Genomic DNA, 24030 nt, shown 5'->3' with positions numbered 1-24030 from the left:
AGGCTCAGGAACCTGTACACCTGTTGATTGACGGATGAGAGGCGGGACTAAAGAGCCAGACCTCAACCCCCGCAAGCACAACTAGGTGAGTACAACTAGATGAGTATACACCACCACTACCACATTACACGAACACCACACACTCCACACTACACAACACCCCACACGACGATTACCACACAATCCTATCACACCACCCCACCACACTACTCCATAACACCATATTATCACACAAACACACAACCACACCACACTAACACATCACACTGCCTCACAACACTACCTCACTACACTACTACACCCCACTACCGCACCATATTACCACACTACCACAGCACATTACTACACGACACTAACACACCACACTACCACACCATGCCACCACACCACATCACCACACTACCCCACCTCACTACACCACCACACCATATTACCACACTACCACTACCATACTATCATTACCATGCCACACCACCACACCACAATTACCACACCACCCCACCACACTTCCATCACCATTACCACATCACCACACAATACTACCTTAACACACTTCCATCGCCGCCACAACTTGTACCCCACCACATCTACCACCGTGAAATTACTGCACAATGCCATCATACTACTACACCACACTACCACACCACACCACCACCGCACCACCAGTATACCATAACAACTGCATCACACTACCATGCACAACACAACCACAAACACCATCAATCACTACCACCAACTACGACCATCACCACCAAACACAGCAACCAACCACCACTGCCTCCAACCACAACCCACCAAGAACAACCACCAACACCACAATGGATTCTCCATTAGTTAAAAATAATGAATACAAATTGTTGAAACCACCTTTATTATGCTCCTGTTTTATTTTTACTGAATGTAGAATATATATTTTTTTTATTTCTTTATTTTTATATATAACATCAGTCAAGAAAACTACTTTTTTTCAATACTATCTGTACCCCGACACGCGTTGCTGTGGCTCAGCAACGCATGTGCGTTACTGAGCCACAGCAACCTTCTCCTGTCTCCCAGTCCACCCCACCATTCCCCCCTCCACCGTCCCATCGTCCTCTTAACCATTTCCCACTCTTCAGAGCCCCTCGTCCTCCCTATCATTCCCCCCTCCCTGTCCCCTCGACCTCCCCACTATCCCCCACTTCCCTGTCCCCTTGTCCTACACACCATTCTCCATTCACCCATCCCCTTTTCCCAAATATCCCCAACTTCCCCCGCCCCCTTGTCCTCCCCACTATTATTCCCTCCCCCGCCCCCTCGTCCTCCTCACCATCCCCCACTCCCGTCCCCTCATCCTCCCCACCATTTCCCACTTCCTCGTTTGGTGCATTCCCATATGATCTGATGTTCCTATCAGAAAATTGAGAACATCAAATGATCTGATGTTCCTATCACTGAAATGTAAGAAAAACAGTTAAAAAACGAAATGAAATTTTTTTTAAAATAACAAAATAAACTATACTCACCAAATGAACAGGATGGCTCAATTACAACGCAGTGTCACCCAAAATAATTAAATCAAAATGACAATAAATCGAAATCTATGAAAATTAAATTAATCAGTGTTATCTGAAACATTGAAATGGAATCATAATATATTTAGTATAGCATGTGTTGCTCTTACGTGCAACAGATGGCACTGTTTTTCAAAAAAGCATGTTTTTACCTGTCACAGGTGTGGCATCTATACTTATATTCATGAAATGAACGGTATGGTAAACAACACAGCTCAATTCCAACGCAATGTCACTCAAAATAATTAAATCAAAATGAAAATAAATCGAAATCTATGAAAATAAATTTATCAATGCAATCGGAAACATTAAAATGGAATCGTAAGATATTTAGTATAGAGTGTGTTGCTATTATGTGCACATGGCACTGTTTAAAAAAAACGTTTTTACCTGTCACAGGTGTGGCATCTATATTGTAGAAGTATAAAAAACACGCGCATATTCGAATGGAACAATGTGTCAAAATTTCAAAGCAATCGGTAAAGAGGTTTCAAAGATTTCCCTTACATGAAAAAACACAGTTTTTCAAATAAATCATGTTTTTTTCCCGTAACAGACGTTACATGTATACAGTATGTATATAAAAACCTGCTTGGAGGCGAATGGAACGTTGTGTCAAAATATCAATGCAATCAGCGTAGAATTTCGGAGATTAGCGATTTGGAACAATCGAACATTTCCATTTTTATTTATATTGATCTAAGGTTGCCACCAGGTCTCAAATTTTGTTTAACCAACGTTGTGCTATAAGTTGTGGAAACCTATTTACGATTCTACACAATAACATATCTAAAATGTGAGAACAAATGTTGCTGCTGCTTTCAAACACTTTCCTGGAACGTTGTGGCAACCTAAAATTGTTTCCTGGAATCTTCCAATACTGCCACCAACCACCACCATCTACCAACACTGCCACCAACCACAACCATCTACCAGCACTGCCACTAACCACAACCATCTACCAGCACTACCACCAACCACCACCATCTACCAACACTGCCACCAACCACAACCATCTACCAACACTGCAACCTTACACTACCATCTACCAACACTTCCACCAACCACAACCATCTACCAATACTGCCACTAACCACAACCATCTACCAGCACTACCACCAACCACAACCATCTACCAACACTGCCACCAACCACAACCATCTACCAACACTGCCTCAACCACAACCGTCTACCAACACTACCACTAAACACAACCATCTACCAACACTGCCACCATCCACAACCATCTACCAACACTACCACCAACCACAACCATCTACCAACACTGCCACCAAACACTACCATCTACCAACACTGCCACCAACCACAACCATCTACCAACACTGCCTCAACCACAACCATCTTTCACACTTTCACGTCTTTCACACTTTCACGTGAAAGGCACGGAACGCTACATAAAGAGTGGCAAGCAGGATAATGAATTTGGAGGAAACTCTTTGAATTTTTTATACCAGACCGAAAGAGAATTCAAAAGGAGAAGCATGGAGAGTGTATGGAACTGGATGCCAGATCCACTTGCATTCCAGAATTACAGATACAATTACACACCGAAAGGGAACTACAACTACGACAGGCAACTGCCCTACAACAATCAGTACTGGTCAGAACAAACTCATTATGTCCACGCATAATGGGCTTGCCGAAAAAGTCTCCCATTCAAACTATCACAAATAGAGTAACTTCATTCATCTTTGCCAACATACAAGGACTGAAAACACGAACAAACAACAAAGTACAGTTCATAAATGGCCTCCTCACGGAGTCAAATGCAGTATTTGGAGCTTTCACAGAAACCCATGCCACTCCGCCACTCTTTATGTAGCGTTCCGTGCCTTTCACGTGAAAGTGTGAAAGACGTGAAAGTGTGAAAGATGGTTGTGGTTGAGGCAGTGTTGGTAGATGGTTGTGAATTGTTGGACAGTGAGATCTGGATTCCAGGATATAACCTATACAGGTGTGATAGGAAAATTAGGTCACATGGAGGAGTGGGTCCGTATATTAGGGAAGACCTTGTATGCTCTGAGCTCCTAAACGTTACAAATGAGGTGGTAGAGGTACTGGGATTAAATATAGAGAAAATAAATTTAGTGATTATTCTAATTTACAAACCGCCAGATGCAACGGCTGAGGAATTCACAGAACAGATAAACAAAATAGAGAATAGCCTTGATAATTTGGAGAACCCGATACCTGATATTATCTTCCTAGGTGACTTCAACTTGCCTAGTCTCAGGTGGAAAATAGCAAACAATAATATTATACCAGGAAATCTATCAGGACCTAACCAACCACAGATTAGAGAACTACTTAGATTCTGTGACAAATTTTCACTCAATCAGCAGATATCGGAGCCAACGAGAAATGAAAATATTCTAGATCTGGTCTTTACGAACAATGAAGACATTATCAGAGACATTACGGTATCAGATACCACATACTCAGATTACAAGCTCATTGAAGTGCAAACGACCATTAATAATCAGAATAGACCTAAAACGTTGATAAAGCGAGAGGGGCTATTCAGTAAATTCAATTTTAATAGTAAAAGGATAGACTGGGAGATAATAAACAGGGAACTTACAAACATTCCATGGGAAACTGTTCTAAGTAATATAAGTCCTACAGAAGGAATAGAAAAACTGACTTCGGAAGCGTATCAAGTCTGTCTGAAACATGTTCCTTTGAGGAAAGCCAGAAAGAGATCCATCGTAGAAAGAGAACGCAGACGACACTATAAACGCAGGAAAAAATAACGGAACTGCTTATGCAGACACGAATTTCCCGTCAAAGAAGGAATAATTTAAATAGGGAGATTGAAGAAATCGAGCGGAAATTGAAACACTCATATGAAACTGAAGAAAGGCAGTTAGAACAGAAAGCAATTCAGGAAATAATAAAAAATCCTAAATATTTCTTCACATATGCGAAATCAAAAGCAAAAACCACTGCCAGTATTGGACCTATTCGTACAAGTGAAGGTTCATACACGGAGGATGACAAAGAAATTAGTGAAATCCTAAAAAAGCAGTATGAGGACACGTTTAGCACTTCCACATGAAAGTGGAAGATCCAGACAATTTCTTTATGCGGGATATTCAAACCCCTGTAAATATAACTGATATCAACACGAGCGCACTAAATTTTGAAAGAGAAATTGAAAACATGCCTATGCACTCGGCCCCAGGTCCAGACTCATGGAATTCAATATTTGTAAAGAAATGCAAAGTGCCGGTAGCACAGGCACTCAGTATAGTGTAAAGGAAGAGCTTCGACACGGGGGAGATACCAGATGCATTTAAAGTATCAGACATAGCCCCTCTACACAAGGGAGGGAGCAAAGCATTGGCAAAGAATTATAGACCAGTTGCACTAACATCGCACATCATAAAAGTATTTGAGAGAGTGATTAGGAGTCAGGTCACCAATTTCATGGAGACCAATGACCTTCACAACCCAGACCAACATGGATTTCGAGCGGAAAGATCGTGCCTCTCACAGCTACTTGAGCACTACGACAAAGTCCCTGAGGCATTAGAAGAAAAGCAGAATGCTGATGTGATATACACGGACTTCGCAAAGGCTTTCGATAAATGTGACCATGGCGTGATAGCACACAAAATGAAGTCAATGGGAATAAGCGGTAAAGTAGGACGCTGGATACTCAGTTTTCTGTCAAACAGGACTCAGCGAGTAACGGTCACCCATATAAAATCTAGTCCAAGTACAGTTAAAAGCTCTGTACCTCAGGGTACAGTCCTTGCACCGCTGCTTTTCCTTATTCTCATATCAGATATAGACAAAAATACAAGTCACAGCTTCGTATCATCCTATGCAGATGACACAAAAATCAGTATGAAAATTATCTCGGCTGAAGACATTGAAAAACTTCAAGCTGATATTAATAAAGTTTTCGACTGGGCATCAGAAAATAACATGATGTTTAACAGTGGTAAATTCCAAGTACTCAGGTACGGTGAATATGAGGACCTTAAACAAAACACAATCAAATGTACCCATAGTAGGAAAACAGCATGTAAAGGATTTGGGAATAATAATGTCTGACGACCTAACGTTTAAGGAGCATAACCAAGCAAATATTGCGACAGCCAGAAAAATGAAAGGATGGATTACGAGAACTTTCAAATCCAGGGATCCAATCACAATGGTTGTACTCTTCAAGTCACTTGTGTTTTCCCGTCTTGAGTACTGCTCAGTACTCACTTCCCCCTTCAGAGCAGGAGAGATTGCTGAAATAGAGGGAATACAGAGAACATATACGGCACGCATAGACGCAATAAAGCACCTAAATTATTGGGATCGTCTCAAAGCCCTCCAAATGTACTCACTAGAAAGAAGACGAGAGAGATATCAAATAATATACAACTGGAAGATACTGGAGGGCCAAGTACCAAATTTACACAGTAAAACAACCACGTACTGGAGTGAACGATATGGAAGAAAATGCAAAATAGAACCAGTGAAGAGCAGAGGTGCCATATGCACAATCAGAGAACACTGTATAAACATCAGAGGTCCGCGGTTGTTCAACGTCCTCCCAGCAAGCATAAGAAATATTGCCGGAACAACCGTGGACATCTTCAGGAGGAAACTAGATTTATTCCTACAAGGAGTGCCGGACCAACGGGGCTGTGGTGGGTATGTGGGCCTGCGGGCGGCTCCAAGCAACAGCCTAGTGGACCAAACTCTCACAAGTCAAGCCTGGCCACGGGCCGGGCTTGGCGAGTAGAAGAACTCCCAGAACCCCATCAACCATGTATCAACCAGGTATCATCTACCAACACTACCACCAACCACAACCATCTACCAACACTGCCACCAAACACTACCATCTACCAACATTGCCACCAACCACAACCATCTACCAACACTGCCATCTAAGAAATAAATACAAATGTGAACTCGCCTTTATTATGCTCCTGTTTTATTTCAACTAATATTTTGTATATTTATAGTTTCTATATTTATATATCATAAATAATAGAAACTACTTTTATGCAGTTATTAAGGTTGCCACGAGGCCTCAATTTTTTGTTACCTAACGTTGTGCAGTAAATTATGACAAACAATTTATGACTGGACACAAAAACGTATTGATTACTTAAAAACTAACTTTGCCACAGCTCTCAAAAAATTCCCAGGCACATTCTGGCAACATAAAGTATTTGCTGGGTAGTTTACCTCAGGATCTGGAGTGTATTGCAATGCCTGGAGTGTACATTTCGTCCTGGAGTGTACTTCAGGGCTTGTCGTTTACTTTAGAGTCTTGAATATATATCAGGGCCTGAAATGTACTTCAGGGTCTGATGTGTACTTCTCATCATTATGTATATTTCAGGGTCTGGAGTGTTTTTCAGGGTCTGGAAAGTACTTCATGGTCTGTAATGTCTTTCGGGATTGGGGTGTTCTGTAGGACCTGGACTGTACTTCAGGGCCTGGAGTGTACTTCACTTTCTGGAGTGTACTTCAGTGCCTATAGCCTTCTTCATGGCCTATAGTTTACTTTATGTCCTATAGTGTGCTTCAGGGCATGAAGTGTGCTTCAAGTCCTGATTAGTACTTCAAGGTCTAAAGTATACCTCAGGCCCTGCAGTGTGTATAAGAGTCAGAAGTGCACCTCAGGTTCTTCATAAATCAGGGTCTGAAGTGTATTTTTCATTCTTGAATGTACTTCAAGGTCTGGAGTGTACTTTAGGGTCTGATGTGGTCATGGTACACTTCACGTCTTTGAGTGTACTTCAGTGTCTGGAGTGTTCTTCGTGGTCATGAGTGCAATTCATGTCTTGGAGAGTATTTCAATGTCTAGAGTGTACCTCAGGTCCTTGAGTTAACTTCAGGGTCTGTAGTGAACTTTAGGGTCTGGAGGTTTTTTTCAGGATCATGAGTGTTCTTCAAGATCTGGAGTGGAATTCAGTTTTGGAGTGTACATCAAATCCTGAATTGAACTTCAGTGTTTGAAATGTGCTTCAGGGTCTGCAGTGTACTTCAGGGTCTAAAATGTAGTTGAAGGTCTGTAGTACACTTCAGATACTGGAGTGTCCTTCAGGGACTTTAATGTATTTCAGGGGTCTTGAGTGTAGTTTAAAGACAGGAGAGTACTTTTGGTCCTGGAGTGTATTTCAGAGCCTGAAGTCTACTTCATGATCTGAAGTGTACTTCAGGGTATCGATTATACTTCTGGATCTTAAGTGTACGTCAGGGCCTGGCATGTACTTCTGCTCCTGGAGTGTACTTCAGGTCCTTGACTGTATTTCAGGGACTGGAGTGCATTTCAGGGTCAGCAGTATATATCTGATATATACTAGTAGTAGTAGTTGTGGGTGGTGGTAATATATATAGTAGTATATATTTAAAATTTGATGTGTTGGCAGGTGTGAAGGAGAGAGAGAACGCCACCCGCCGCCTCCTGGACACTCTGGACCAGCTGGAGTGTGTCAACAAGGCTCACCAAGCTGACAACCTCAAGCTGGAGGAGGAAAACACTCGCCTAAATACAGCGAATCATTTGCTCGAGGAGGACAACAGGAAGACTAAGAACGAAGGGCAGCTTGCTCAGGAGGAGATTGTTCTATTAAAGTCCCAGATCCGTCAAGTGGAGGAGGACTCGAGGCTGGTCAAGGAGGAGATCCGTAAAGTGGAGGAGGACTCGAGGCTGGTCAAGGAGGAGATCCGTAAAGTGGAGGAGGACTCGAGGCTGGTCAAGGAGGAGATCCGTAAAGTGGAGGAGGACTCGAGGCTGGTCAAGGAGGATAACATGAAGACTAAGAACGAAGTGCGCCTTGCTCAGGAAGAAAACATTCAATTAAAGTCCCAGATCCGTCAAGTGGAGGAGGACTCGAGGCTGGCCAAGGAGGATAACATGAAGACTAAGAACGAAGTGCGCCTTGCTCAGGAAGAAAACATTCAATTAAAGTCCCAGATCCGTCAAGTGGAGGAGGACTCGAGGCTGGTCAAGCAGGAAATCCGACAAGTGGAGGAGGACTCGAGGCTGGTCAAGCAAGAGATCCGACAAGTGGAGGAGGACTCGAGGCTGGTCAAGTCGAGGAACCAACAGCTGGAGCTTGCGGAGACCCAAGCCCAGGAGAGGGTCAAGACGGCTTTGACGAGGATCGCTGAGCTAGAGCGAGAGACACAACAGCTGCAAGAGATGAATAATAACACAGCAAGAGAGAAAGAACTTGTTCAAGAGCAACTCTCACTCCTGGAAGAACAGGTCAGGGTCCTTCAGACAGCAAACGCTGCTCTAATTGAAGAAAAGGAAGAAACAATCAGGAAGACTGAAGAGGAGAAACGACTTGTTGAAGAGCAACTCTCCGTCAGTGAAGAAGAGGCCAGTAAGTTACGGGAAGGAAACACGGCTCTACAGAGTGATAAAGACAGACAGGCACAGCAACTCAGAAGTATTCAAGAGGAAAAGAATAAATTAACAGAAGAGAAACGCTTGATGGAAGAGGAACAAGAGAAGTGCAAGAGGAATGTCAGTGAGCTGTACACAAGGTAAACAGTGCTACTTCACTTCTGACCTTCACTCTCCTTCCTGCTTATTTTGCCTTACTTCTGAGGGAGTAAGAGGGAGTGAGGTGTGTATGAATATGTGTGAATGTTTATGAATGTGTGAATGAATGTGTGTATGAATGTGTGTGTATGAAAGGCAGACCATGATAGACACACCGAATGATAAATGCAAAATGAGAAATTGATTGAGACAGAGACGTACAGAGACAGAGAGATGTACAGAGACAGAGAGATGTACAGAGACAGAGAGATGTACCGAGACAGAGAGATGTACAGAGACAGAGAGACGTACAGAGACAGAGAGATGTACAGAGAACGAGAGACGTACAGAGACATAGAGATGTACAGAGACAGAGAGATGTACAGAGACAGAGAGATGTACAGAGACAGAGAGACGTACAGAGACAGAGAGATGTACAGAGAACGAGACGTACAGAAACAGAGAGACGTACAGAGACAGAGAGATGTACAGAGACAGAGAGATGTATAGAGAACGAGACGTACAGAAACAGAGAGACGTACAGAGACAGAGAGATGTACAGAGACAGAGAGACGCACAGAGACAGAGAGACGTACAGAGACAGAGAGATGTACAGAGAACGAGACATGTACAGAAACAGAGAGACGAACAGAGACAGAGAGATGTACAGAGACAGAGAGACGTACATAGACAGAGACGTACAGAGACAGAGAGATGTACAGAGAACGAGACATGTACAGAAACAGAGAGACGTACAGAGACAGAGAGATGTACAGAGACAGAGAGACATACAGAGACAGAGAGATGTACAGAGACAGAGAGATGTACAGAGAACGAGACATGTACAGAAACAGAGAGACGTACAGAGACAGAGAGATGTACAGAGACAGAGAGACATACAGAGACAGAGAGATGTACAGAGACAGTGATGTACAGAGACAGAGAGATGTACAGAGAACGAGACATGCACAGAAACAGAGAGACGTACAGAGACAGAGAGATGTACAGAGACAGAGAGACATACAGAGACAGAGAGACGTACAGAGACAGAGAGACGTACAGAGACATAGAGATGTACAGAGGCAAAGTGGAACGGGTCGAAAAGGACTATGTTACCCTTGAAGGGGGTGGTTGGGGTCGGCCAATTTGTTACCCTTAAAGGGGGGTGGCTGGGGTCGGCCCCTTTGTTACCCTTGAACAGGCTGGTTGGGGTCGGCCCCTATGCTACCCTTCAAGGTGGGTGGTTGGGGTCGGCCCCTTTGTTACCCTTGAAGGGGGAGGTTGGGGTTGGCCCATTTGTTACCCTTGAACAGGGTGGTTGGGGTCGGCCCCTTTGTTACCCTTGAAGGGGGAGGTTGGGGTCGGCCCTTTTGTAACCCTTGAAGGGGGAGGTTGGGGTCGGCCCCTATGCTACCCTTGAAAAGGGGTGGTTTGGGTCAGCCCCAATGCTACCCTTGAAGAAGGGTGGTTGGTGTCGGCCTCTATGTTACCCCTCTAAGGGGGTGGTTGGTGTCGGCCCCTATGTTACCCCTCTAAGGGGGTGGATGGGGTCAGCCCCTATGTTACACTTGAAGGGGGGGGGGCTTCGGCCCCTATGCTTCCCTTGAAGGGGGTTTGGTTGGGGTCGGCCCCTATGCTACCGTTTAAAGGGGGGGGGTCGGTCCCTATGGCCCCTATGTTACCCTTGAAGGGGGTGGTTGGTGTCAGTCACTATATTACCGTTGAAGGAGGGTTGGTTGGGGTCGGCCCCTATGCTACCGTTGAAGAGGGGGAGGGGGTTGGGGTCGGCCCCTATGTTACCCTTGAAGGGGGGTGGGGGTTTGGGGTCAGCCACTATGTTACCGTTGAAGGGGGGTTGTTTGGGGTCAGCCCCTATGCTACCCCTTAATGGGGATGGTTAGGGTCTCCCACTATGTTACCCTTGAAGGGGGTGGTTGGGGTCAGCCCCTATGTTACCCTTGAAAAGGGAGGTTAGGGTCAGCCACTATGTATTGTGTGTGTTGGTGGTGATGGGTACTGTGTGTAGCTGGTGATAGGTATGGTGTGTGTAGGTGGTGATAGGTATAGTGTGAAGATGCTTTCAATGACCGGAGGATATGATGGTGACCCGGGAGGGTGTGTGTAGGTGGTGATAAGTATGGTGTGTGTAGGTGGTGATGGGTATGGTGTGTGTAGGTTCTGATGGGTATGATGAGTGTGTATAGGTGGTAATGGGTAACGTGTGTGTGTGTTGGTGATGATGGGTATGGTGCGTGTAGGTGGGGATGGGTATGGTATGTGTAGGTGGTGATGAGTATGGTGTGTGTAGGTGGTGATGGGTATTATGTGTGTAGATGGTGATAGTATGGTGTGTGTAGGTGGTGATGTTTATTATGTGTGTATTTGGTGATAGGGTATGGTGTATGTATGTGATGATACGTATGGTGAGTGTAGGTGGTGATGGGTATGACGTATGTAGGTGATAATAGGTATGGTGTGTGTAAGTTTCGATTTGTATGGTGTGTGTAGACGGTGATGGGTAAAGTGTATGTAGGTGATGATGGGTATCGTGTGTGTAGGTACTGATTTGTATGGTGCTATTATGATTACATTGACATGAGGGTAAAGGAGGGTATGGTCGTGACCCGGGAGGGTGTGTGTAGGTGATGATCGGTATGGTGTATGTAGGTGGTGATGGGTATGGTGTGTGTAGGTGGTGATGGGTATGGTTTGTGTAGGTGGTGATGGGTATGGTGTGTGTAGGTGGTGATGGGTATGGTGTATGTAGGTGGTGATGGGTATGGTTTGTGTAGGTGGTGATGGGTATGGTGTGTGTAGGTGGTGATGGGTATGGTTTGTGTAGGTGATGACCCGTATGGTGTATGTAGGTGGTGATGGGTATGGTGTGTGTAGGTGGTGATGGGTATGGTTTGTGTAGGTGGTGATGGGTATGGTGTATGTAGGTGGTGATGAGCATGCTGTGTGTAGGTGGTGATGGGTATTGTGTGTGTAGGTAGTGATGGGTATGGTGTATGTAGGTGGTGATGGGTATGGTGTGTGTAGGTGGTGATATGTATGGTTTGTGTAGGTGGTGATGGGTATGGTTTGTGTAGGTGGTGATGGGTATGGTGTGTGTAGGTGGTGATGAGCATGCTGTGTGTCGGTGGTGATGGGTATTGTGTGTGTAGGTAGTGATTGGTATGGTGAGTGAAGGAGGTGATGAGTATGGTGTGAAGATGTTTACTTTGAAAGGAGGGAATGGGAGGGTATGGGGAGAATCGGGAGGGTGTGTGTAGGTGGTGATGGGTATGGTGTGTGTAGGTGGTGATGGGTATGGTGTGTGTAGGTGGTGATAGATATAGTGTGTGTAGGTGGTGATAGGTATGGTGTGTCTAGGTGGTGATAGATATAGTGTGTGTAGGTGGTGATAGGTATGGTGTGTCTAGGTGGTGATGGGTATGGTGTGTGTGTAGGTGGAGAGGTGTGCGGTGGTGGTGATGGGTATGGCGAGTGTAGATTGTTTTGGGAATGGTGTGTGTAGGTGGTGATATGTATAATGTGCTTAGGTTGTCATGGATATGGTGCATGTAGGTGGTGATGAGAAAGATGTGTGTGGTTGGTGATAGGTATGGTGTGCGTAGGTGGTGATGTGTATGGTGTGTGTAGATTGTTTTGGGTATTGTGTGTGTAGGTGTGTATATGTATGGTGTGTTTATTTGGTGATGGATATGGTGCATGTAGGTGGTGATGTGAATGGTGTGTGTAGATGGTGATGGGTATGGTATGCCTAGGTTGTGATGGATAACGTGTGTGTGTGTAGGTGGTGATGGGTATGATGTGAAGGTTCATAAATTTACAGGAGGGTATGGGAGGGTATAGTGGAGACCCTGGAAGGGTATGTGTAGGAAGTGATGGGTATGGTGTGTGTTGGGGGTAATAGGTATGGTACGTGATTAGGTGGTGACGGGTATGGTGAGTGTTGGTGGTGATGGGTATGGTGCGTGTGTAGGTGGTGATGGGTATGGTGAATGATAGTGGTGATGGGTATGGTGAGCGTAGGTGGGGATGGGTATGGTGTGTGAAGGTTGTTATGGGTATGGTTTATGTAGGTGATGATATGTATGGTGTGGGAAAGTAGTAATGCGTATGGTGTACTCACCTAATTGTACTTACCTAATTGTGCTTGCGGGTGTTGAGCTTTGTCTCTTTAGTCCCGCCTCTCAACTGTCAATCAAGTGATGTGCAGATTCCTGAGCCTACTTGGCTCTGTCATATCAACATTTGAAACTGTGTATGGAGTCAGACTCTACCACATCACTGCTTAGTGCATTCCATTTAATTGGAGATGGATATTATGTGTGTAGGTGGTGATGGATATTGTGGAGATCGATATGGTGTGATGGATATGATTGTTATGGTGTATGTAGGTGGTGATGGGTATGGGGTGTGTAGGTGGTGATGGGTATGGTGTGTGTATGTAGTGATAGGTATAATGTGTGAAGGTAGTAATGGGTATGGTGTGTGTAGGTGGTGATGGGTATGGTGTGAAGATGCGTACATTGACAGGAGGGTATGTGAGGGTGTGGTGAAGACCCGAGAGGGTGTGTTTAGGTGGTGATGGGTATGGTGTGTGTTGGTGGTGAAGGGTATGGTGTGTGAAGGTTCTGATGGGTATGATGTGTATAGGTGGTGATGGGTATGGTATGTGCAGATGGTGTTGGTATAGTGTGTGTAGGTAGTGATTGGAATTATGTGTGTTGGTGTTGATGCGTATGGTGTGTGTAGATCGTGATATGTGTTGTGTGAGTAGGTGGTTGTAGGTATGGTGTGTAGGTGGTGATGGGTATGGTGTGTGTAGTTGGTGATGGGTATTGTGTGTGTTGGTAGTGAAGGGTATGGTCTGTGTAGGTGGTGATTGGTATGGTGTGTATAGGTGCTGATGGGTATGGTGTGTAAGTGTAGGTGGTGATAGGTATGGTGAGTGTGTAGGTGGTGATGGGTATGGTGCAAGGATGATGACATTGACAGGAGGGTATGGGAGGGTATGGTTGAGACCCGGGAGCGTGTGTATTGATGGTGATGGGTATTGTGTGTATAGGTGGTGATGGGTATGGTGTGTGTTGAAGGTGATGGGTATGGTGTGTGTAGGTGGTGATGGGTATGGGTGGTGATGAGAATGGTGTGTGTAAGTGGTGATTGGTATGGTGAGTGAGGGTGGTGATGGATAAGGCGTGTGTTAATGGTGATGTGTATGGTGTGTGTAGATGGAGATGGGTTATGGTGTGTGTAGGTGGTGATGGTTATGTTGTGTGTAAGTGGTGATGGTTATGCTGTGTGTAGGTGAAGATGTATATTGTGTGTGTAGGTGGTGATTGGTATGGTGAGTGAAGGTTGTACTCACCTAGTTGTACTCACCTAGTTGTGTTTGCGGGGGTTGAGCTCTGGCTCTTTGGTCCCGCATCTCAACCGTCAATCAACAGGTGTACAGATTCCTGAGCCTATTAGGCTCTATCATATCTACACTTGAAACTGTGTATGGAGTCAGCCTCCACCACATCACCTCCTAATGCATTCCATTTGTCAACCACTCTGACACTAAAAAAGTTCTTTCTAATATCTCTGTGGCTCATTTGGGCACTCAGTTTCCACCTGTGTCCCCTTGTGCGTGTTCCCCTTGTGTTAAATAGACTGTCTTTATCTACCCTATCAATCCCCTTCAGAATCTTGAATGTGGTGATCATGTCCCCCCTAACTCTTCTGTCTTCCAGCGAAGTGAGGTTTAATTCCCGTAGTCTCTCCTCGTAGCTCATACCTCTCAGCTCGGGTACTAGTCTGGTGGTAAACTTTTGAACCTTTTTCAGTTTAGTCTTATCCCTGACTAGATATGGACTCCATGCTGGGGCTGCATACTCCAGGATCGCCCTGACATATGTGGTATACAAAGTTCTGAATGATTCTTTACACAAGTTTCTGAATGCCGTTCGTATGTTGGCCAGCCTGGCATATGCCGCTGATGTTATCCGCTTGATATCTGCTGCAGGAGACAGGTCTGGCGTGATATCAACCCCCAAGTCTTTTTCCTTCTCTGACTCCTGAAGAATTTCCTCTCCCAGATGATATCTTGTATCTGGCCTCCTGCTCCCTACACCTATCTTCATTACATTACATTTGGTTGGGTTAAACTCTAACAACCATTTGTTCGACCATTCCTTCAGCTTCTCTAGGTCTTCTTGAAGCTTCAAACAGTCCTCTTCTGTTTTAATCCTTCTCATAATTTTAGCATCGTCCGCAAACATTGAGAGAATTGAATCGATACCCTCCGGGAGATCATTTACATATATCAGAAACAAGATAGGACCGATTACAGAGCCCTGTGGGACTCCACTGGTGACTTCATGCCAATCGGAGGTCTAACCCCTCACCGTAACTCTCTGCTTCCTATTGCTTAGATACTCCCTTATCCACTGGAGCACTTTACCAGCTACACCTGCCTGTCTCTCCAGCTTATGTACCAGCCTCTTATGCGGTACTGTGTCAAAGGCTTTCCGACAATCCAAGAAAATGCAGTCCGCCCAGCCCTCTCGTTCCTGCTTAATCTTTGTCACCTGATCGTAGAATTCTATCAAGCCTGTAAGGCAAGATTTACCCCTCCCTGAACCCATGTTGGCGATTTGTCACGAAGTCCCTTCTCTCCAGATGTGTTACCAGGTTTTTTCTCACGATCTTCTCCATCACCTTGCATGGTATACAAGTCAAGGACACTGGCCTGTAGTTCAGTACCTCTTGCCTGTCGCCCTTTTTGTATATTGGGACCACATTCGCCGCCTTCCATATTTCTGGTAGGTCTCCCGTCTCCAGTGACTTACTATACACTATGGAGAGTGGCAAGCAAAGTGCCTCTGCACACTCTTTCAGTATCCATAGTGAGATCCCATCTAGATCAACAGCCTTTCTAACATCCAGATCCAGCAGGTGTCTCTTGACCTCCTCTCTCGTAATTTCGAACTCTTCCAAGGCCGCCTGGTTTACCTCCCTTTCTCCTAGCACAGTGACCTCACCTTGTTCTATTGTGAAGACCTCCTGGAATCTCTTGTTGAGTTCTTCACACACCTCTCTGTCATTCTCTGTATAGCTGTCCTCGCCTGTTCGAAGTTTCAATACCTGTTCTTTCACTGTTGTTTTCCTTCTGATGTGACTGTGGAGTAGCTTTGGTTCGGTCTTAGCTTTGTTTGCTATATCATTTTCAAAACTTTTCTCTGCTTCTCTTCTCACCCTGACGTACTCATTCCTGGTTCTCTGGTATTTCTCTCTGCTTTCTGGTGTTCTGTTATTCCGGAAGTTCCTCCACGCCCTTTTGTTCAGTTTCTTCGCTTCCATACATACCCTATTATACCATGGATTCTTCTGTTGCTTCTCGGATTTTTCCCTTTGGGCCGGGATGAACCTGTTTACTGCCTCCTGACACTTTTGGGTAACATAGTCCATCATACCCTGTACAGACTTATCTCTGAGGTCTGTGTCCCAAGGTATTTCACTTAGGAAACTTCTCATCTGTTCATAATTCCCCTTTCGGTATGCCAGTCTTTTGATTCCTAGTTCTTTTTTTGGGGAGATAAGTCCTAGCTCTACCAGGTACTCAAAGTTCAATACACTTGGTCACTCATTCCCAAGGGCGCTTCCATCTTAACTTCCCTTATATCTTACTCATTTAGGGTAAATATCAAATCAAGCATTGCTGGTTCATCTTCTCCTCTCATTCTTGTTGGTTCTTTGATGTGCTGGCTTAGAAAGTTTCTTGTTGCCACGTCCAGCAGCTTAGCTCTCCATGTTTCTGGTCCTCCATGCGGGTTTCTGTTCTTCCAATCTATCTTCCCATGGTTGAAGTCTCCCATAATTAGTAGTCCAGATCCATTCCTGCTAGCAACAGAAGCTGCTCTTTCTATTATGTTAATGGTGGCCATGTTGTTTCTATCATATTCCTGTCTAGGTCTTCTGTCATTTGGTGGTGGATTATATATGACTACGACTATAATTTTTTTCCCTCCATTTGTTACTGTACCTGCTATGTAGTCACTGAAACCTTCACAGCCCTGAATATCCATCTCTTCAAAATCCCAGCCTTTTCTTACCAGCAGAGCTACACCACCCCCACCTCTTCCTTCCCTCTCTTTCCTCATAACATAATAGTATGGTGTGATGAGTATGGTGTGAAGATGCTTACATTGACAGGAGGGTATGGTTTGTGTAGGTGGTAATAGGTATGGTGCGTGTGTAGGCAGTGCTAGGTATGGTGAGTTTAGGTGGTGATGGGTATGGTGAGTGTTGGTGCAGATATTTATGGTGAGTTTAATTTTTTTTTCTACCACATACGTGGCCATATATTTACAATGCTAATCAGCATATGTACATTTTCTTCTGTCCTTCTTGGACAGGGTTAGAAACGTGTTAAACATATAGTTCAGGGGTTTATTGAACAACTGTGTGTATTGTGTATAGGTGGTGATGAGTATGTTGTGAAGATTCATAAATTTACAACGGGGTATGGGAGGGTTTGATGGTGACCCGCGAGAGTGTGTGTAGTTGGTGATGGGGTATGGTGTGTGTAGTTGGTGATGGGTATGTTGCGTGTAGTTGGTGATGGGGTATGGTGTGTGTAGTTGGTGATGGGGTATGGTGTGTGTAGTTGGTGATGGGTATGTTGCGTGTAGGTGGTGATGGGTATGGTGTGTGAAGGTGGTGATGGATATGGTGTGTGTAGGTGGTGATAGGTATGGTGTGTGTAGGTGGTGATGGATATGGTGTGTTTAGGTGGAGATGGGTATGGTGTGTGCAGGTGGTGACGGGTATGGTGTGTGTAGGTGATGATGGATATGGTGTGTGTAGGTGGTGGTGGGTATGGTGTGTGTAGGTTGTGATGGATATGGTGTGTGTAGGTGGTGATGGGTATAGTGTGTGTAGGTGGTGATAGGTATATTGTGTCTAGGTGGTGATGAGTATGGTGTGTGTGTAGGTGGTGATGAATATGGGGAGTGTAGTTGGTGATGGGTATGGCGTGTGTTGGTGGTGATGGGTATGGTGTGTGTAGGTGGAGATGGGTATGGTGTGCGTAGGTGGTGGTGGGTATGGTGTGTGTAGATTGTTTTGGAATTGGTGTTTAGGTGGTGATATGTATAGTATGTTTAGGTGGTGATGGATATGGTGCATGTAGGTAGTGATGAGAATGGTGTGTAGATGGTGATGGGTATGGTGTGGGTAGATGGTGATGTGTTTGGTGTGTGTAGATTGTTTTGGGTATATTGTGTGTAGGTGTTGATATGTATGGTGTGTTTATTTGGTGATGGATATGGTGCATGTAGGTGGTGATGTGAATGGTGTGTTTAGATGGTGATGGGTATGATTTGAAGATTCATACATTTTCAGGAGGGTATTGTAGGATATAGTGGAGACCCTGGGAGGGTATGAGTAGGTGGTGATGGGTATGGTGAGTGTTGGTGGTGATGGGTATGGTGTGTGTGTAGGTGGTGATGGGTATGGTGAGTGTTGGTGGTGATGGGTATGGTGAGCGTAGGTGGTGATGGGTATGGTGCATGACGCTTGTTTTGGGTATGGTGTGTGAAGGTGATGATAAGTATGATGTGGGTAGGTAGTGATGGGTATGGTGTATTCACCTAATTGTACTCATCTAATTGTGCTTGCGGGAGTTAGGCTTTGTCTCTTTGATTGACAGTTGACAGCCTCTCAACTGTCAATCAAGTGATGTGCAGATTCCTGAGCCTACTGGGCTCTGTCATATCAACATTTGAAACTGTGTATGGAGTCAGACTCTACCACATCACTGTTTAGTGCATTCCATTTAATTGGAGATGGATATTATGTGTGTAGGTGGTGATGGATATTGTGGTGATCGATATGGTGTGATGGATATGATTGGTATGGTGTGTGTAGGTGGTGATGGGTATGGTGTGTGTAGGTGGTGATGGGTATGGTGTGTGTAGGTTGTTAGTGGTATAGTGTGTGTAGGTGGAGATATGTATGGTGTATTTAGGTGGTGAGGGATATGGTGTTTAAGTGATGATGTGTGTGTGTGTGTGTGTGTAGGTGGTAATGGGTATGTTGTGAAGATTCATAAATTTACAAGAGGGTATGGGAGGGTTTGGTGTTGTCTCGGGATGGTGTGTGTAGGTGATGATGGGTATCGTGTGTGTAGGTGATGGGTATTGCGTGTGTAGGTGGTGATAGATATGGTGTGTGTTGGTGGTGATAGGTATGGTGTGTGTAGGTGATGATGGATATGGTGTGTCGGTGGTGGTGGGTATGGTGTGTGTAGGTGGTGGGGGGTATTGTGTGTGTAGGTTGTGATGGATATGGTGTGTGTGTATGTGGTGATGGATATGGTGTGTGTAGGTGGTGGTGGGTATGATGTGTGTAGGTGGTGATGGGCATGGTGTGTGTGTGTGTAGGTGGTGATTGATATGGTGTGATGGATATGATGAGTATGGTGTGAGTTTGTGTTGATGGGTATAGTGTGTGTGTAGGTGGTGATGGATATGGTGTTGTTATCATGAGTTGATTTCAGTGTTCAGCGTCCCTGCAACCCAGGCCTCCTTTTTGTTATGCACCCCCAGGAAGCAGTCCGTAGCAGCTATCTAACTCCCAGGTACCTATTTACTGCTAGGTGAACAGAAGCATCAGGGTGAAAAATATTGCCCTTTTGTTACTGCCTAAACCTGGCATCGAACCCCGAACCTCAGGTCTACGAAATCGAAGCACTGTCCACTCAGCTGTGAGGCCCCTACATACAATAATATATTTTTCCCTATGTATTTATAATCAATTTATATTATATTTTTTTTTAGTTATGTAGTTAGTTTTAGTGACTCTTTCCTATATTACTGTACTTCCACTCTTCTAACTAAGTCTTACCAATTCTCCACATTGCAATGAGTTGCCCTTTTCAACGACTTCCATATTTAGAATTATCTCTTTCAATTTGGCCTCCATCAAATCAATGATACCCAGCTACTTAAAGTGAACTATATGACATATAGCAGATAATTTGATTTATACTTGTGTGTACAAGTTTTATATTGCAATTTGATTAGCCATCCTTTTAGTTTCAATTGCTTCCCATGTTTGATCCATGTCCAGTACCAATTGTTCAGTCATGTTTCCCTATAGCAGGGGTGGGCAACCTTTTTGAGAGTGCGTGCCAAAATCAGCCAAGTCTCTGACACAAACTTTTTCCACGTGCCAACCATTTTTTAGAACATATTTGGTATCTCTTAAGAACTTTTTAAACGAAAAAATAATAAATTACCTCAGTGCAGTAAAACATAATATAAAAAAAAACAGAAAAAAATTATTTAACCTTCAGAAGTACATTTCAACAGCCTTTAAGCTTTTGTAACTTTAATAGAATACAACAGATAAAAAACTTGTTGACTCCTTTTATATACTGTCAGTGAGACTTCTGCTGCTGCTGCATAACTGATGACAGAGATTTTACATCGGGTTTATATTTAGTAACATTGAGAGATATGCATGCAGCGCTAGTTTCATCTGTCATGCTACTCCTGTTACGAGACTTAACAAAGTTCATAATTGAGAACAAAGATTCGCAAGCATATGTAGACGAAAACATGGTTAGCAATGGTTTGCAAGGTTTTTTAAACAGACATAATTTTCTGGAATAGTATTCCAAGTCCTTAATACTTCGTTTTCCGCATTTCTCTTTGCTACTTTCATCTCTAATCTCTCTCTTTCAATATTTTCCAAGTCAACTCTAAGGTCAACAAATTTCTACTTCCAAATTGAGCTACTCTGAAATTCAATCAACTGCTTCTCAAAATCATCCATGTCTATCCATGAAAACATTTGCAAGTTTAGTTCATCCATTTTGATGCTGTCTGGAAACTTGATGAACTTTACTGTGTCTTCCAGTTCTCTGAATTTGGCAAATCTTGTAGAGAACTGCCAAACTGTTGACTCGACAATGTTTACAAACAGCTTTTGAAGACATTTGTGGTATGTTCTGTCATCTTTTAGATCACTGATGTACCTCTTTAGGTTTGGAAAGTATCTAAATCTCTCATTATCTACAACACTTTAAAAAACTTTAAGCTTCATTTCAAAAGCTTTATGTAACAAAACATAACATCAAGTGTCTTACCAGCGCCCTGTAACTTAATATTCAATTCATTTAAATGTTCACAAAAATCTGCAAAAAACATCAGTTTACAAACCCACACGATGTCAGAAAACTCATGGTATTACACTTGTTGGTCGTTCAAATAGAGCTTTATCTCATCTAAGCATTCAATAAATCGTTTCAGAACCAAGCCTCTGCTAAGCCAACGAACATGGTTGTACATTTTCAGTCCTTTATACACAGATTCTACCTCATCCAGTAGAGTTTGAAATTGTCTTTTATTTACAGGCCGACCACAAATGTAATTAACAACCTTGGTAACTGTTTGCATCACTTCTTGCAGTTCCTTTAGGGCAGCTTTTGCACATAAAGCCTCATCATGTATGATGCAAAGGAAGCCAATCAGTGGATGACCAACACTTCTTGCAAACAGATTTACAAATCCTGTCTTCTCACCAGTCATGTTTGGGGAACCATCTGTTGTGACGGATACTACTTTTGAAATGTTAATTTGGCGAGTAGAGAATTCGTTCACAACTGTTTTACAAATTTCAGCCCCGGTAGTACGCTCAGGTAGTGATGCAAGAGCAACCATCTCTTCACATACTTCATCACCCTTCACAGATATGATTGTCAGTGTACACTATGGTTATGGGTGCAGCCGTTAGGTTAGAAAGGCTTATTACATAAAATATGAGCCAAAGTAAATAGAGGGGAATCATCATACATCGGCATGATCGATGACGTAAAATAAGGAGGTAACTATGGCAACAAGATCAACTTCTTTTTCTTGAGACCTCTTTAGCTTCGTAGAGCTTAAACCTCTTCGCCACCAGGACGTACATATACTGTCATGGCATGTAAGCTTATACCCCAAGGAAAGTAGTTTTTTTTGTCTGTGCTTAGGGTAACATGTGCTTGCATCTGTGCTTAGGGTAACCTATGCTCTTGCGTGCCAGAGACAAGTCATCGGCGTGCCAAGTTTGGCATGCGTGCCAGAGGTTGCCCACCCCTGCCCTATAGTATACCATTTCATGCACTTTCTGAGCTCTGTCACTTTGAAGAAAAACTAGTTTGTCCCCTCACTTCGATGCTAATTTTGTTATATATTTTATATGTTTTTAATGGGGGTCCTGTTCTCTTTTGATAAATCTATCACCTACCTTAATATTATTTAACATTCTTTGTCTTTCTACAAATCATTATGCTTTAAAGGTCAATTTCAGAACTTTCATATTTTCCAATTCTCCTCTAGTCTATTCCTTAACATTAAGTTCTTTAATGTTTAGCCCCTCAACCACATTTGGAAGGAATGGAATGTGTGAAATAGAGTGCATTTGCCAGCTCACTGAAAATATAGATGACAATGTATCAGATACAAGTAAAATGCAAGATGTACTGTCTATACATTTATAGAAAAATAATGTATCTAAAAAGATAATGACTCCAATTACTAAAATGTTTTGCAAAGATATTGATTTATTCTTATTGGCGATAACATCAGAAGTTAACATTCTTGGCTGTCCAATGGTCTCAAGTTTGAATCTTCCTGAGAAGGGCAAATGTTAGTTTTATAATTTGGTACAAGCTTGTTTCTGGAGCAGCAGCTATATATCCTTTAGTTTGTCATAATTTATTTATGTTTTATTTATTTATATATACAAGGGTTCTTACGTTCTTGTACAGCCACTAGCATACATAATGTTTCGGGAAAGTCCTTAATCCTAATTTTCACAAACACGCATCCCCAGGAAGTAGCCCATAGCAGCTGTCTATCTCCCAGGTCCCTATTTTCTGCTAGGTGAACAGGGGCTGGACTGAATAATAATCAGACTGGTTTACAAAATATTTTTCCGACTCCAGCACAGAATACGCAAGTGTGCCCTTATTAAGAATAACATTCATAAAAAATATTCTATGACAAATATCGTTAGTTTTCTTGAGTTCAATAAAAAGTCAAGATGTTTTTGACTGGAAAGAGAAACATTATCCTGCTGACCAAAGTAAATGAAAATATAGTTGGTAACTGATTTAACCTTGAACTTAAGCAACTTTTCATCTCTTCAGAAACAATGGAAATGTGCAAATTCTGATCATCTGAAGATGAGGATGAAATGCAGACAGATAGTAGCTTTGCCTGGAACAGCAGTCACTTACAATAAGTAATAACCCATGCTTACTTCTATTTTCCATATCTCTCTAGATATTTTTTAATTAAAAGTGTGAAAGGCTAATTACTTTTAGATGCTGAAGGAATTTATCAAGGTAGAAACAGTGCAAATGCAAAGGAACTTCTTCATATATAAGACACTACTAACAAAATCAAGCAAACTATCCAAAACATTAATTAGATTTGTTGTTGATGACGCTTCCCACAGGGATGGTTCTAATGCCTTATTGTGACTATATTTTTTACTCACCAAAACTCTGAAAGAACATTATTACATCATTTTAAAATTAAAGTTTTAATTTTTAATTTTAAAGTAAAGCCTATAATTATTCTTGGTGAATATAAGAGTGAGAGAACATTATTGAGAGAGCATATGTACTCACCTAATTGTGCCTGCTGGACCCAGTATCAGCTGTTGAGCCCGGATTTTTCAGCTGTCAGCCATCTAATACAATGGCTCTCAACTCACCAGGCTATCTAATGGCTAATAATGCTAATAATGTATCTGTCAACTTAAAAAAAATGTTTGTCTAATATACAATCTTGCATTTTAAACAATAGGGAAAGATAGTAAACAATAGTAATTTGATAGTTTCTTAAACATTACATTTTCCATCACAATTAAAGAAACATTTGTAAAAAAGCT

At 43.1% G+C, this 24030-nt stretch overlaps 1 protein-coding gene across 1 annotated transcript in view; it reads left to right on the top strand.

Annotated features, from left to right (window-relative positions):
* Window positions 1-9093, top strand: part of LOC123748063 (golgin subfamily A member 6-like protein 25) — a 95059-nt gene extending 85966 nt beyond the window's left edge. Inside the window, exon 2 of the mRNA XM_069303747.1 lies at window positions 7964-9093. Coding sequence (XP_069159848.1) covers window positions 7964-9093 — 1130 coding nt within the window. The remainder of the gene's footprint in view (window positions 1-7963) is intronic.
* The last annotated feature ends 14937 nt before the right edge of the window (window positions 9094-24030 follow it).

This window comes from Procambarus clarkii, chromosome 50 (genome assembly GCF_040958095.1).
Source record: "Procambarus clarkii isolate CNS0578487 chromosome 50, FALCON_Pclarkii_2.0, whole genome shotgun sequence".
Taxonomy (NCBI): Eukaryota; Metazoa; Arthropoda; class Malacostraca; order Decapoda; family Cambaridae; genus Procambarus; species Procambarus clarkii.
Note: the sequence above shows the minus strand (reverse complement) of the source record. Positions and strands in the feature narration are given on the sequence as shown.